Source organism: Dermacentor andersoni, chromosome 9 (genome assembly GCF_023375885.2).
Source record: "Dermacentor andersoni chromosome 9, qqDerAnde1_hic_scaffold, whole genome shotgun sequence".
NCBI lineage: Eukaryota > Metazoa > Arthropoda > Arachnida > Ixodida > Ixodidae > Dermacentor > Dermacentor andersoni.
Window position 1 is genome coordinate 69,727,225 of NC_092822.1, and position 14,104 is coordinate 69,741,328.

Here is a 14,104-nt window from a genome sequence, read left to right on the forward strand (position 1 = left end):
GTTGGATATTGCCATTGGTAACCTGTACGTGCACGATTGTTTGACTTCTGCTTTGGGTGTAATTTCCGAGTAACCTTTTTTTTTTTTTTCATCTGGTGCACAAGTGTTACTGTTGCCCTGCTTAAGCGGAATTGGTCACGTGCTTGCGAAAGCTTGTGTCCTTCAATTTCTGCGGTATCCATCTCGCTAAAATCCGCAGTCGTATTTGTAGTATTACGCTACTAATAAATAAATAAATGGCGTTAAATGGCCCTGTACGTTTGGAGTGCGCAGCCGTCTTTGTTATCGTAAACCAGCCGGAACTACGCCGAAGTCACTGAACTCGCCGACGTAATTTAGACTACGCTTCCACGTCGTCAGCCATATCAGTGCAAGTGGGAGGCGCAGCAGAAAAACGTCCTAAAGACGGTGTAATTAAATCCACTCATTCTAAGCACGGCCCATGGACGCCGTTTAATCTGAGCGCCGAGATCTGGGATATACGCAGGTGATCCGTCACGTCTCCGCTTTATGTACCATACGGGCACTTACATGTGCCCCCCCCCCCCCTTCCCCAGAAAAAAAAACATGCGATATACATTTACATACAGCACGCTGTACACACATGATGAGCGGCTCGTACACCCCACCGGTGCGATGTCCCCGATGATGAAGGCGCGCCACTAGCTTCACGATTCTTACACGTCACACACAAAAAAAGAAGAAAAAAAAATCACGAGCTTTTATGCGTCCACCAAATTGCATCGCGCCGGTGGCGCTTGCAAAAGCCCGCCTGCATGCATCATGCAAGCCGCTCCCTCTGTGCTTTACGAAGTGTGTTGCTTAATCTCGACGCTTCGTCATGCGATTATCATCTCGCCGCTCTATCTTTCGCGCTTTTAATTTTCCGCATCTCGGTGCCTTTAGTGGCGCGTCTGCCTCACACCAAGCCTGCTGCCGGCAATGCATTACCATCTCTTAACCACTGGGCGACGCCATAAAGATAACATCAGCCGCTAACGCGATATGTTTTAAACTGTTGTCGGTGGAGCATTTTAGATCGCCCTAGCGCATAGGAAAGTGGGGGGGGGGGGGGGGGAGCGGGAGCATCGGTTACTGCGCCATACGCAGGCTTCACGTTCTCGTGACACCTTAGTCTTGCGCGTGTCATTCTGTCGAGTGACGGAGCCATAGCGGCAGCGCGGTTGCAGCATGGATGTTGGAATCTGCGGTCGTCATCTTACTACGAATTCCGCTTTTGCGGGAAAGAAACGAAGCATGGCAACACATTGGCACCAGCCATACCCCGGCACGCGCAGATGTTACACGATTAGGTGAATAAGTGGACAAAACATGAAATGCAGTGTACGGTGCTAATTACCGACAGAGACGTTAACGCACACCCGAGGTAACGAGATAGCTTTTCATCGCTATAGAAGCGTCCTCTTTTGAAGAACCGGCAATAAGCGGTGGTACAGGCGGAAATCGAAACTATGTCCTTATCGCGTGGCTACCGCTTTCGCTGGGCAACTATATGTAGGCGCGTGATAATCTATGTTGTCATTGAAGAGGTGTATCGTCTACGTTGTTGCAATACGTTAGGCAGTGGCGTAGCCACGGGTTGGCACACCGGACGCTTGGCCCCACCCCCAGCCCCCTCACCGAAATTTCTTTGCTAGTGTGAGGCCTGCTCACCCCCCCCCCCCCCCTGTACCCCTCACCCTGCCGGCCCCCAAATAAGTGCGTGCTCTCTCTCCCATAGCTGAAAAAAAATTACTGGATACGCCACCGATCTTAGGGGCTACGTGCGAACTCGGCAAGACGTCAGAAGGTAACCAAATAAGCGTTCCCGCGCGTAAACAAACAAACAAACAAACAAGGTATGCAATGGAGTACGTGAGTGACTTCGCGAGTAGTGAATTTAGTCAGCACATTTACCGAACATTAGCCTGTCACGGGGTGTCAAAGGTCACATGCTAAGCGGCAAAGCAGTTGCACAAAAGCGTTTAGTCTTGACGCCGCCGAATACAAGTATATATATATATATATATATATATATATATATAGATATATATATATATATATATATATATATATATATATATATATATATATATATAAAGTACATGATAATTTGAATAACTCGTCGACATACCCATCGGAAGTTTTGTGGGTCTAACTAAGCGAAACCTGCTTCTCTGTGGAAGCGGTTCCCTGTATATCTGCTACAAGTATACTTCGCCATAGCCGAAGTATATTCACAGGATTCACTACATCGGAACTCAGTACTTCTTTACTCTCCGCTGTATTCGACAAATGCCCCTACACGCTGCGCCGATGCCACTCTGTATAACGCGCCCGTGCCTCCTCGGTATAGCTGTCCACGCGCTGCCCCCGCTGAAAAAAAAAAAAAAATTAACGATAAAAGAAAAATGTCGTGGAACTACCACATACAGTCTCGCTGTGAAATGGGGACGATGTGTATCTACGCATGTGTTGCTTCTTTATTCTGAAATCGCAGAATGGAGTTTCTCTTAAGGCTCCGGCTAAGATACATCCGACGTATCCCTTCAACTTTCTTTTTTTTTACAGGTGCCTTAGAGGAATCCGGCAGTTTTCTTTCTTTTTTCATGCAAGTACCACATCCGACCTATCCCGTTGGTGACAGTACACGTTAGGACGGCAAAGTATGCGCGTAGAATGCGCAGTTCTGTACGAATTTCTAACCACTCTGAAGGTAGTGTGAAGCTGCGCGGGATGCGACTTTGTGGAGGACGTTTCTCCTTATGGATCCGCCGTATCTTTAAGATCAACCAAATACGTCACGGAAATAAATATCGAGGGATCCGTTGAACGTATCTTTTAGTAAACGTTCGCGCGTCGTATACCTTTAGACACTTCGTTCTGTTAATGTTGTTCTTCGCTGCGCATGAACTACTGCGAACGACAACACAATCCGAGCTGGCAACAGTCCTGTCCTCTTCTCCTGTGCCGTTTCATCCAGGATTAAAAAAAGAAAGAAAGAAACGTGTGCCAACTAAGCCGACGGCAAGCCCTACGTGTACACGCCCAACATTGTATACTCCCTTTGGCGGACGTTTGCAGGGTAGCAAACCGAGAACTCGCCTCTGGTTAAACTCCCTGCATTCCCCCCCCCTCTCTCTCTCTCTTGGTGGACGTACCTTTTTCCTGACGCCGCAGTATAGCGCGTCGTCGGGGCCCGGGAACAGGGAGATCCGCAGCGAGGTGTTGAGGCCTCCGGTGCCGTACGCGATGCAGGGGCTGCGACGCAGCTCCTTGACGATGCCCCGAGGGTCGCTGGTGTCTCTGGTGTGCAGGATGCCGTTGAAGGGCTCCTCGGTCAGAACCGAGATGGTCATGAAGCCCTTGTCGCAGTTGGCCGACACTGCGCCGCGGGGGGAAATAATAAGACGATCCCTTAGATGGAAATGCTATATATATATGGCTTCTTTGTATGCTTTATATATGAACATATACGTATAAGCGTGCAAGTAAGACCATATACTGCCACATATAACTGCATATAATGCCTTATAATGCCATATGTGGGTACGCATGAGGTCATTCCTATTGAAACGTTCTGTGTGCAATTCCAGTAATTCCGCATGTTTCCGTATAATTCTTACGGAATCTATATGGATTCCGTATAAATCCCGCAAACCTTCCATAAGAATTACACGGAATTATTGGAATGCGCACGGAACGTTTCAATATCAATATATACTGCCATATATGACTACAAGTGCAATATCTATACTGCAAAAAAGATTGGAAAGATATATTGCAAAAAGATATTGCACGTGATTAGGTTAATCTACCCGTATTTTCCGATAGATCTCGTCAAGGCAAATCATTTGGTATCGGTTCCATTTGTATACGCCTACCCCTTGTCGAGTTACAAACCTCTCAAGATACGTCCGAAATCGGAATCTGCTTGTTTGGGGGGTCAAGGTGGGCCTAGAATTCGGCTTTCGGTGCGACCTGTGTAGGTTTCAACGAGTAATTCCATGTATACAATGTATATGCATTGTTGAATCGTGGCTTTATTTATGTACCGCCGCCCATAGAGCTTTATTTCAATACGAAATTCGGTACACAACTGTCACCGGATGGCTACCCCTTGTTGTCCGAGTATATATAGCGGAACGAACGTATGTATGTATGTATAGCGGTCCCGTAACGGGACGGTTTTACTGCCCCGGTATATGATCTATGTTGGGGGTGAGTTTTAGTGGCCGCCATCTCGGCTATGACGTCACACCAAGATCCGCGGTCTTGGATTTTGGGAACCGAAACTATGGCATCATTTCGTCCCATAACGTCATAATCACTTGGTTCCACCTCTGCCCGCCATATTGAACCGTTGCGCCAACATTGGCACCCGAATTTGGCCACCATCTTCTAGACTTCAGATTCCGAAACTATGCAGCCATCTTTGATTATGACATCATAATCACGTGGTTTCACTTCTAGCCACCATGTTGGATTATGACGTCATCATTGGCACCCGAAGTTAGCTGCCATCTTGGATTTGAGATTCCTAAACTATGCTGCCGTATTTTATTATGACGTGATAATCACGTGGATTCACTTCTATCCACCATCTTGGATTACAACGTCATCAGTAGCACCAGGATTTAGCCACCATCTTGGATTATGACGTCACAGTCACGTGACGTCACCAAACACAAATTAGTTGCTATTGATTTACTGTGGGGGCCGCCATCTTAAATTTATCAGTGACGCCATCAATTGGCGGCCATCTTGAATATATCAGTGACGTCACTAATCAATCACCAATTGGGTTGCTATGTCGATTTGCTATGGGGGCCGGCATTTCGAATTCCTCGGACTGAAAATTTCACGCCGAAGGGAAGTGGTAGCAGACCCCAGGAAATCGAGAAACGTGATGAGTAAGAACGTTCTTAAAAGCGCTCACAAGAGAGGGAGACAAAAGGGAAACGTAAGGCAGGGAGGTTAGCCAGTGTGAATACCGGCTGGCTACCCTGCGCTGGGGAAAGGGGTAAGGGGAATAAAAGGTGAAAGAAGAAAAAAAAAACGAGAAAAATTCACACAGTAACGCGATGCTCTGCGCTACAACAGTCAAAGGCGGTCGCACAATTCACAAGCCCTTAAATACTTCAGCAAAGCTTTTAAGGCCTTGAGTACCGAAACCCGTCTGGACCAGTGTCCTAGAACTTTTTCCTCTGTGAAGGGGCGATTATCCAGTTTTTCGAGCGCGGTCACGAGCACCTTTCTTGTCACATTGTAACAGGGACAGTCCCAGAGGAGGTGCACGAGGAGGGACACCTGCACTTCGCAGCCGCAGGTGTCGCAAGTAGGGGTGTCGGCCATTCCAATGCGGAAGGAATGCCACGCCGAGCCAATGGCGGCACAGAAGTGTTGCTTCCGCTCGTGGTAACCCTGGCGGAAGCACTCACCAGACTATATATGTATCCCTATATGACTGTACATAAGGCCTTCCATGATCGGCATGACCAACTAGCCCAGCTGTCCATACTTAGCTTCCATGATCATAGCATACGTACGCTATACAACTTCATTCTCCGTCCATTATACAAAACTGCCATAGCAACTCATGCAACACGTCATTGAGATTTGTGTGTCTTTGTGTGTGTGTGCGAGAGAGAGAATTTCCTTGATTGGCACAGGGGTTTTAACGCCCCCAAATCAACACTGGCGCTGCGGGAGATGCCCGCGGTGGGGCACTCCGGTTTTATTTGACCGTCTGCGGTTCTTTAGTGGGCGCGTGAATAAAAGTACACGAGCGTCTTTACATGTCACCCTCATCGAAAAGCGGCCACTGAGGCGAGGAGTCGAACCCACGACATCCTGCTCGGGCGCAGAACGCCTGCGCCACCGCGGCGGGTAGAATAAAAGCTAATAGAATCAGACAGTGGCGCTTTTGGCCAATACTAACGATAATTAAAAAAAAAAAAAACGTTTTTTTTTCTTTCTTCTTTTAGTAAAAGGGCTGTTCGAGCGGTATAAGGGTCAACATACGCATGCCAGACTAACAACGACTGAGATGAAGATGCACTTAGCCTAAAGATCTCCTAACCCGCACCCTTTCTCGCCTAATTCCCAACACGCCGAGAGCCATGCCATTCTTTGAAATAAGAGTCTTATTCATTCATTTGCTTGTTCTGTCGCCCCGTATGTTATGTGATATTGTCGTTTTCTGTTGGCATTGCTGCTTCGTCGCTGTCCCGATACTGCAGTTGTGTTGTTTTGACTGATATGTTAACTAGTACTTGACTGCAGTATGCCTTAACTTGTTAGTCCATACGCCAACTATACATGCATAAGTACACGCAACTATATGTGTAACTGTCCAACTATGCCACCCTTCAGGTGAATGGAAATTTGGCTTTTTCCTGCCCCTGATCTTTGCTCCTTTTTCGTTGTCCGAAAACCTCCTCTCAGACGGGACACACGTGCGTGCTACAATTACCACTGTGTGTCTGCTGTCTTCATTTTGATATCATCCGGGTGGAGCAACTAAGTCTCTCTCTGGAGGCTTCAGGCTGAGGCGGCCTCTGAAACATGGGCCCGGGACCCCGAACCCGACGACGCTGTGAGTTGCCCGATGTGCTCTGACACCCTTGTCTGCAGCGTATGTGCGCGCCATCTGGCGTGACTAATGTTGCTATATTTTGCCAGAATACCTCACCTCGCCTCAACCTACACACTGAACACTGATTAGTCCACGCCCACCTATCGGTTATGGATTTCAAACATTGGCTTATTGTCTTCTAATTAAATATAGCAAATACGTTTTAAACTAACACATGAAGATTCATGTCATGTGTAAAAAAAAAAAAAAACGCTTTACTAATGAGGTTCTTGTGAGTGGACTATATTTTTCTCTTTAACTTTTTTCCGACTTTTCGAAGTCCACATTATTTACGATCATATCCTGTAATTTCGCGAATATTGTATTGTGTATGTTGCCACGTCCTTTCTTGCGCCTGGTTTCTAGCTGCTGTGTGGAAACAATTTTTCCCCGCCGCCTCCACCACTTATGCACGTAGATATACTTTGGTGGTGATGTAGGTTACTTTACTCAGACTTACTGTTGAATGGCGTTTCAGTTTAGAGTTTTGTTTTCTTGTATAGACTTTATGCTGAAATGCAAATGAATGTCACGCGCGAGACTTCCGTGAGTGGGAGCAGAAATTAAACGCCGGAAGGGGCATTTGCATTTAGGTGCGTATGCCCTCCTGTTAAACCCACAGCATACAGCGATCTCTGCAAGCGAGGCAGGAGGCTTGGTACATTCGGAAAACGATCAAAAGCTGAAGACGGCCGGGGGCGACGCCTTGTCGAAGTCGCCACAATAGATCCTCGCGACGTCAAAAAGAAGAAGAGAAAAAATAAAACGTGGAAACGTCAGGCCGAGGCTATCGTTAACCGTTTATTAATCTTTCTTGTAACCTGTTGTCGTGATATTGCGGCAGTCCGATTGTGCAGAGTCTCTAAATTCGAACAGGCCCGTTAAGCGAGAGAAATGCCGATTGTGACGTCATGTACAGTCGTCCGCACAATAGCATGTCGGTGTGTCGCCATCTCCGACTCGGAAACCAATTTCCCTGCACATGTATTTTCCCAGGAGATTCAGTTGTCACTCCAAGAAGCTCGCGCCGCTGGACATTCAGGCGTACAAAGTCATCATTTCTGAGATACTTCGTTTTACAGGTCGCCATATAAAGACGCAAGATAGCTCACCTGCTAAGCCGGTTAGTACGGTGCGAGAAGGTGCAAGTATAAAGGCACTCTTTTGTCAAGTCTAGTCAAGTCAAGTTTATTGCAACAGTCATGCTGGAGTTACGTGGTAAGAGTATTGAATTGAACTGTTTGAATTGTGTATTTATGCGCTCCAGAACAGCATACAATAAACCTTCTAATTTGGTACTCAATGACGACAAGAAAGACAAAAGGAAAGATCAAGAACAAAATGCATACAACTTAAAAAAGTATACTTAACAGCAGTATTCAGCAGTATACTTAAAAATAGTAATCAGGTACCCGATATCCTTTTGTGCCAGCGTACGCCCATCACAATTTTGTATTGAATGTCATAACCTCGATTAGAAGTATTTCTAACTGGAATTTGAATGTATTTCATCGAGTACGAAAATCAGGCTATAAAAAGATAATAGAAAATAATTTCATTTCATCGAAAATATCGAATTCGCTCACCTCCATTGCACACTAACACACAGGAATAAATGCAAAGATACTGGAAAGTACGCAGAAATCTGTGAATCTCCTACTATAACGTTGCCAAGTGCTGTGGTTCTGGCACGAAATTGAAAAAAAAAAGAGTAATGCTCGACCTCATAGGTTCTCGCCGCCCAGTAAGTCGTCCTTATATTCTCTTTCGAAAACATGAAATTGGAGGTTTGTAGACAGCAGCACAGTCTACGAGTCTGACCTAGAGTATCGCTATAGTGCCAGTTTATCGCGTGATCAAGTACAATTGTCGCAAGAAACCGGTGATCGAACGGCTTTGCGGCCGCTCCCAGCATCTACACATGGCCGTGCGCTCAAACAGAAAGCGCGCCTCTATCAATTTTACCGCTAAACGAGACTTTTTCTCTGCTAACTTAACACGCCCTAGTTTCCGGGAACTAAACGACCTACTGGCTTACTCTGAGGCTGTGAAAGGAAAGAAAAACGAGAAGAAAGAGAGAAGCAGAGGAACGCGTGCTGATGAATCTATTATCCCCGAACGCTTGCGTCCAGAACGGGACGTCCTATATATTCCGGCTTTAACGAGCGAACGATCCGTATCGTCGCTGATCTCGACGCAATAGTAGCGTATCGGAGTACATTGGGCATGTACGCGGAATTGCCGGACAAGTCAAGCGCCGCACACCACGTTTTCTTTTTTTGTATTTGTGTTGTCGCACGTACCGTATTAACACGAATTTAAGCGCCCGGCGTTTGACATTAACGAGGGCAGCGCGCGTTCCTTCGTATATCATCGCACGAGTTCAGTATAGAAAAAAATTATTACGAACGCGCTCGCAGAGACGTTGTTTGGAAACGTGGAGTGCCACACTGCAGGCACGGATAGCGCGTGTGAAGATCGCCGAGTGTTATTTTCGTGTAGCTGAACGAGTAATTCTAGCTTATGTATTTTAAATCTAGTCGAGGGACGTTGGAATTGGTCCAGCTATATAGGTCTATGTTGTTTGCGAATGCTTGCCTTGTTAGAAGGACTCCTTGCCTTCCTTAGAATGCAATCTAGGGTCCTTACCGGTAGAAACTTGGCCACACCTGAACAGACGCTTTAGAAATCCGTGACGTCGTGACGAACTGGTTCTGAAACTTCATCGCGGCGTCGCCCTGGTCTTTCGTTTGTGCGTCTTTTGCGGCTCGCACTCGTCCTCTGTGGTAAGGTCGAGTGGCAGTTTTGCCGCTGTGCGGGCGTTATTTGCTAACGCAGCTTAACCTAATATCGTTATTGGCGCCTCCTTAAAGGGACACCTAAAATTATTGTTAAGTTGAGCTCGAATAATAAATCGTACGCCTCGAATATTGGAAGGGCTCAGAAAAGGTTGCAACAACGAAAGGTGGCTTTGAAGTTACTTCATTAGCTACGCGTGACATAGACTTCGACAGCTCCTGCTCGTTCTAGTTAGCTAGTAACTTAGTTGGTATTGTGTATTTAAAGAAAAAGATGTGCGGATCCCAAGTGCTGTGGGAATAAGTTTAAGCGATGCTTCGATTGGTGCTTGTCAAGAACACTCTTCCCGCTTAGAGCGAATTCGCAAGTAGAGATAACGCGACCCAGCTGGACGCGTTTGCACCGGAAGCCGCGCTACTCAAGCTAAGGCTGTCGCGCTCGATTGTAAACGTGCCAGGCATGGCGACGAAGGCAACGGGGTGATGGCGTGAGCGTGACTGTAGGACGACTATCCCATGACGACGACATTGGCACGGCCGCACTGGAACCACTGCAACAAAAGGACAACGATCGAACGACCAAGGCAGCATGAAGACGATTGCACGACGACGATACGATGGCGACAATGACATAACGATGACGGAATGATGGCGTCGATGTTCTGACGAAGGCATAGCGGTCATGGGATGACGACGACCACGGCGTGGCGACAACCTGATGGCGACGCTGGAAGGACGCGGATGGCACGACGGCGAAGAAATAAAAATGAAAAGACCGTGCTGGCACGACGACACGACGACGAAGGCACGATGAACAGTAAAATCACTGCGGCAAAGTGACGGCGACTACACGACGGCTGCGGGCCGTCTCAATATTCATTATATATCCGGCGTCTGTTGTGCAGCTGTGTCCGGTACTGGTCAGTTAGGCGAGACTGTATAGCCAGCAGGGATGACAACGGTATGACCACGACGTGAAGACGGCGGAACGACGGCAACGCAATGCCGATCCTGGCCGCCCAGCGCAATATTCCCGCAACTATAGCTCGCCTTCTCAAAGGAGAAGCCGTCAGCATGACGACAGTGGAATCGCTACGAACGAAGGACGGATGATGGAACGACCACGTCGACATGACAACGCAGGAAGGACCACACGCAGGGTTATGGCGATAAGAATGTCGTCCTGTATATGATCTATCCGGCAAGACAATTAACGACCAGCCATGCCAGCAGGCGCAGCGGGAAAGTCGAAGAAAGAGGCAGAGAAAGCTTCACTTTATTAGCACGCTACTGCCGGGAAAATTGTAATCTGCCTTATACTACAGAGCAAAGCTGTAAGGCAAACCCACGTGCCCCTATGAAAATGGTCATTGCCTTTATGTTTCCTTTATGTTTCCTTCTTGTGCCCTATGTGACCTTTATGATTCCTTGTCCTTTGTGTGACCTCCGGGACGCCAACTTTGTGTGTACCACATGTTTACTCATCCTAACGTATACCTCGAGGAAGTGACCTTTATTATGCCTCTAGGATGTGTCCTTTATGTTTACGGCAGGATGTTAACTGGGTTTGTACTATGTGTTACCTGAGTGTACACTAGAGTGCACATGTAGGTGACATAGAGCGCACATAACAACTGCCTGTACATATAATACAGGCAGATATCTGTACTGTGTGACAGCCATTGATACACTCTGCAGAGTCATTGTAAGTACTAAATCTTGACTTATCCTTTCCTTTGCCCCAAGAAAACAACCCTTATAATAATTATTGTAGGATGTGCCCTTTGTGTTTACGGTGGGATGTTACCTAGGTGCGCACTTCAGCGCACACGTAGGTAACACAGAGCATTAATCTATATATGGTGCATGCACTCTTTATATGTTACCTACATGTGCACTTGAGTGCACATGTAGGTAACAGAATGTCCGCAGTGAGCATCTTTTGCAAATAGTACAGTTAGAGCTATCTGTACTGTATGTTAGGCACTCGCAGATTCAGGGAAAAGGCACTGCTTGCCCACCTCGCACTAGACATGCCGACCGGCACTAATTGTGGCTATATTGTGCGGAAAATTGAGTGTGCCATGAAATATATGATGGTGTATATAATGATTTATGCCATGCATTCTCTCAATATAAAAATTATTTCTTACTTTTTCAACCTGCTATTCTCCAGTAGCAAGTCAGATGCAGAAATCTGCAGTATTTAACCTAATATGCAGGAATTTCATGAAAGTTTTGTGCCAGGTAGGCTATCAAATATAGTTGATTGAATGTTTAAGACGGTTCTCATAGCAGGCGTCTTGCAGATGCTCCGCTTCGCCTCCAGTTTGGGAAATAATCTACTTAATTTACATGTCTGGCTTATATATATATATATATATATATATATATATATATATGAGCACTATGTTACCTCTGTGGGCACTCTATGTTACCTGGCTGTGTACTCCCTCGAGTGCACATCCAGGTAACATAGAGTGCGCCCAGTGATTATCTTTTTACACATGCTACAGATAGATCGTCTACCTGAACGATGTATTAACTTTAACTACTGGCGTATCAAAGTAAGAAAAAAATGGGGGGGGGTGCGCCTGCCTCCCCCTCCCTATATATCTTGGCCGTATTGATCACCACGCGCCATCAACAGTACATACGTACTACATCAAAGCCTCATGCAGCGAATAATCCCTCACGACAAATAACAATTGCGCGGCGGCTGGAGACGCGGTGGCACGACGCGCAGTGTTCGATGGCTTGCGCTACATGAACCGCAAAACAGGCGGACGCCTCCGCGGCCAATCCGCCGCTTTTCTGTGAGCGTATATGATTATACAACCATTTAAGTAGCTGTTCGCGGTGTTATATTGGTTTCATGATAGCCTCATTACACATAAATATCTAATACGTACATTATGATTGTCTCTATATTACGCTCGTAAGATTTCTTTGCAGCCATCATCGGGAAATGCAAGCGCTTCCACCTCCAAAGCTCAACTGGAGCTGCCGCTAACTTTCAGAACGCCTAGTTCGAAAGAATGTAGTGAAATTGAATATCTATAACGTTTCTGATGCTCTAAGCTGAAAAAAAAAAAAAAACTCGAACTTCGGGAGACGCTGCCACTGCTCCAGCTCAAAACCGTGATCTTCGAAGCACTTTTTGACATGGTACTTTTTCTACGCTATTTTCTTTTCAGCCCTTGGCCTTGTCATGATACCTTTTCTCTACTACTCACACAGATTATACACAAAAGTTTGGTCACTAACCAATGCAGAACCGGCGGTTGATGCTAAAGGTCCCTTTCTTTTCAAAACTGCGTGTGATTGCTGTAGCGAGATAGAAAAGTGGGCGAGTTGGTTACGATTCATCGTACCTTTAGCAACAGCGCAAAAGCAACGCGGAAACAAGGAACAAACACTCCGCAGAAACAGTGCCGTGTTGTTGTGTTTCCTCCTTTAGTCCGTGTCGCTTTCGCGCTGACCACAAGTACGAGTAACTGCTGTGTCGAAATTAGCACGCGTAGAAGTAGGGCAGCGTGGATCCCGTAAATGCTTGCTTGGGCGTACAACTGAACAATTTATAATTGTGAGTTGGCTGAGTATGAAAGTTGTGTGCGGAGTATGGCCATATTTGATTACGCGAGCATGCAAGCAGTACGCCTGTTTCACTTTGGCCGAAGTTCCGCTGCCGCTGCAAGCCAGCCATCGCCACATTTTGTCGCCTTTATTCCTTACGCTATGAGGAAATATGGTTCCACCTATTCAAGATGAGGCTTGACATTCTCAAAAACACGCCACTGGGCGCCATAAGAGGCGTGTATATGCGTGGCGATTCCGAATTTCTGATTGGTGGGTGTCACTGCTATCGCGGCTGCCCGGACACCACGGAGGAAGGAAACTAAGGAGAGGCCCTGACGTCACTCTTTGTGAAGCAAAAGTGAAGCCGGAATTCGGCGTTGCTCATGGCGATGCTCCGCCTTTTGGGCCACCCTCCTCTCTTGTTTACATCTTTCGCGAAACCACGCCGCGTTGCGCGTGGTGTGGCGCGCGCTCGCGCAACATGTGGCAGAGCACGGTGCAGGTAACACAGCGCAACAAGACACGGTGACTAACGCAAACCCGCCCACTCAGCGCCTTTGCCACGGCCCGAAACCTACCAGAGCAACACGTGTGAGCGCTCAAAACCATAACAACGCCGCCATTGTGGCCCAAAAGGCGTGGCCATACAACAGAAAAAATAAAAAAGCAGCACAAAAAATGAGAACCTACTACGTCATTTCCGCCACACTTTTTTCCTAGCGCGCGGAGGGGGTAGGGTCTCTCCTTGGTTTCCTTCCTCCGTGGGGTAGGGCCTCTCCTTAGTTTCCTTCCTCCGTGGGGTAGGGCCTCTCCTTAGTTTCCTTCCTCCGTGCCGGACACCGTCCGCCATCCCAAGTAGACGGAGCGGCACATGATGCGCGCTGATTGGCTCGTGTCCGTCGGCAAAAGTTCGCGCATAGTTCGTGTAAAATCTCTGCGCATACTTTAAAAAAACAAGGCAGCGCACCAAGACACTTTAAACTCAATAATTTGTGTTTAAATACCAGCCTTCCTTCCAGCAACGACTTTTTTTAAATCTCGAAGGCTGTGCTTTTCCAAAATGCACGCCCTAAAAGGAAATGTAGATCTC

The 14,104-nt window shown here is 47.0% G+C and overlaps 1 protein-coding gene across 1 annotated transcript in view; it reads right to left on the bottom strand.

Annotated features, from left to right (window-relative positions):
* LOC126528232 (uncharacterized) overlaps positions 1-14,104 on the bottom strand; it is a 160,594-nt gene that overhangs the window by 48,571 nt on the left and 97,919 nt on the right. The window contains exon 3 of the mRNA XM_050176117.2: positions 3,162-3,385. Coding sequence (XP_050032074.1) covers positions 3,162-3,385 — 224 coding nt within the window. The remainder of the gene's footprint in view (positions 1-3,161; positions 3,386-14,104) is intronic.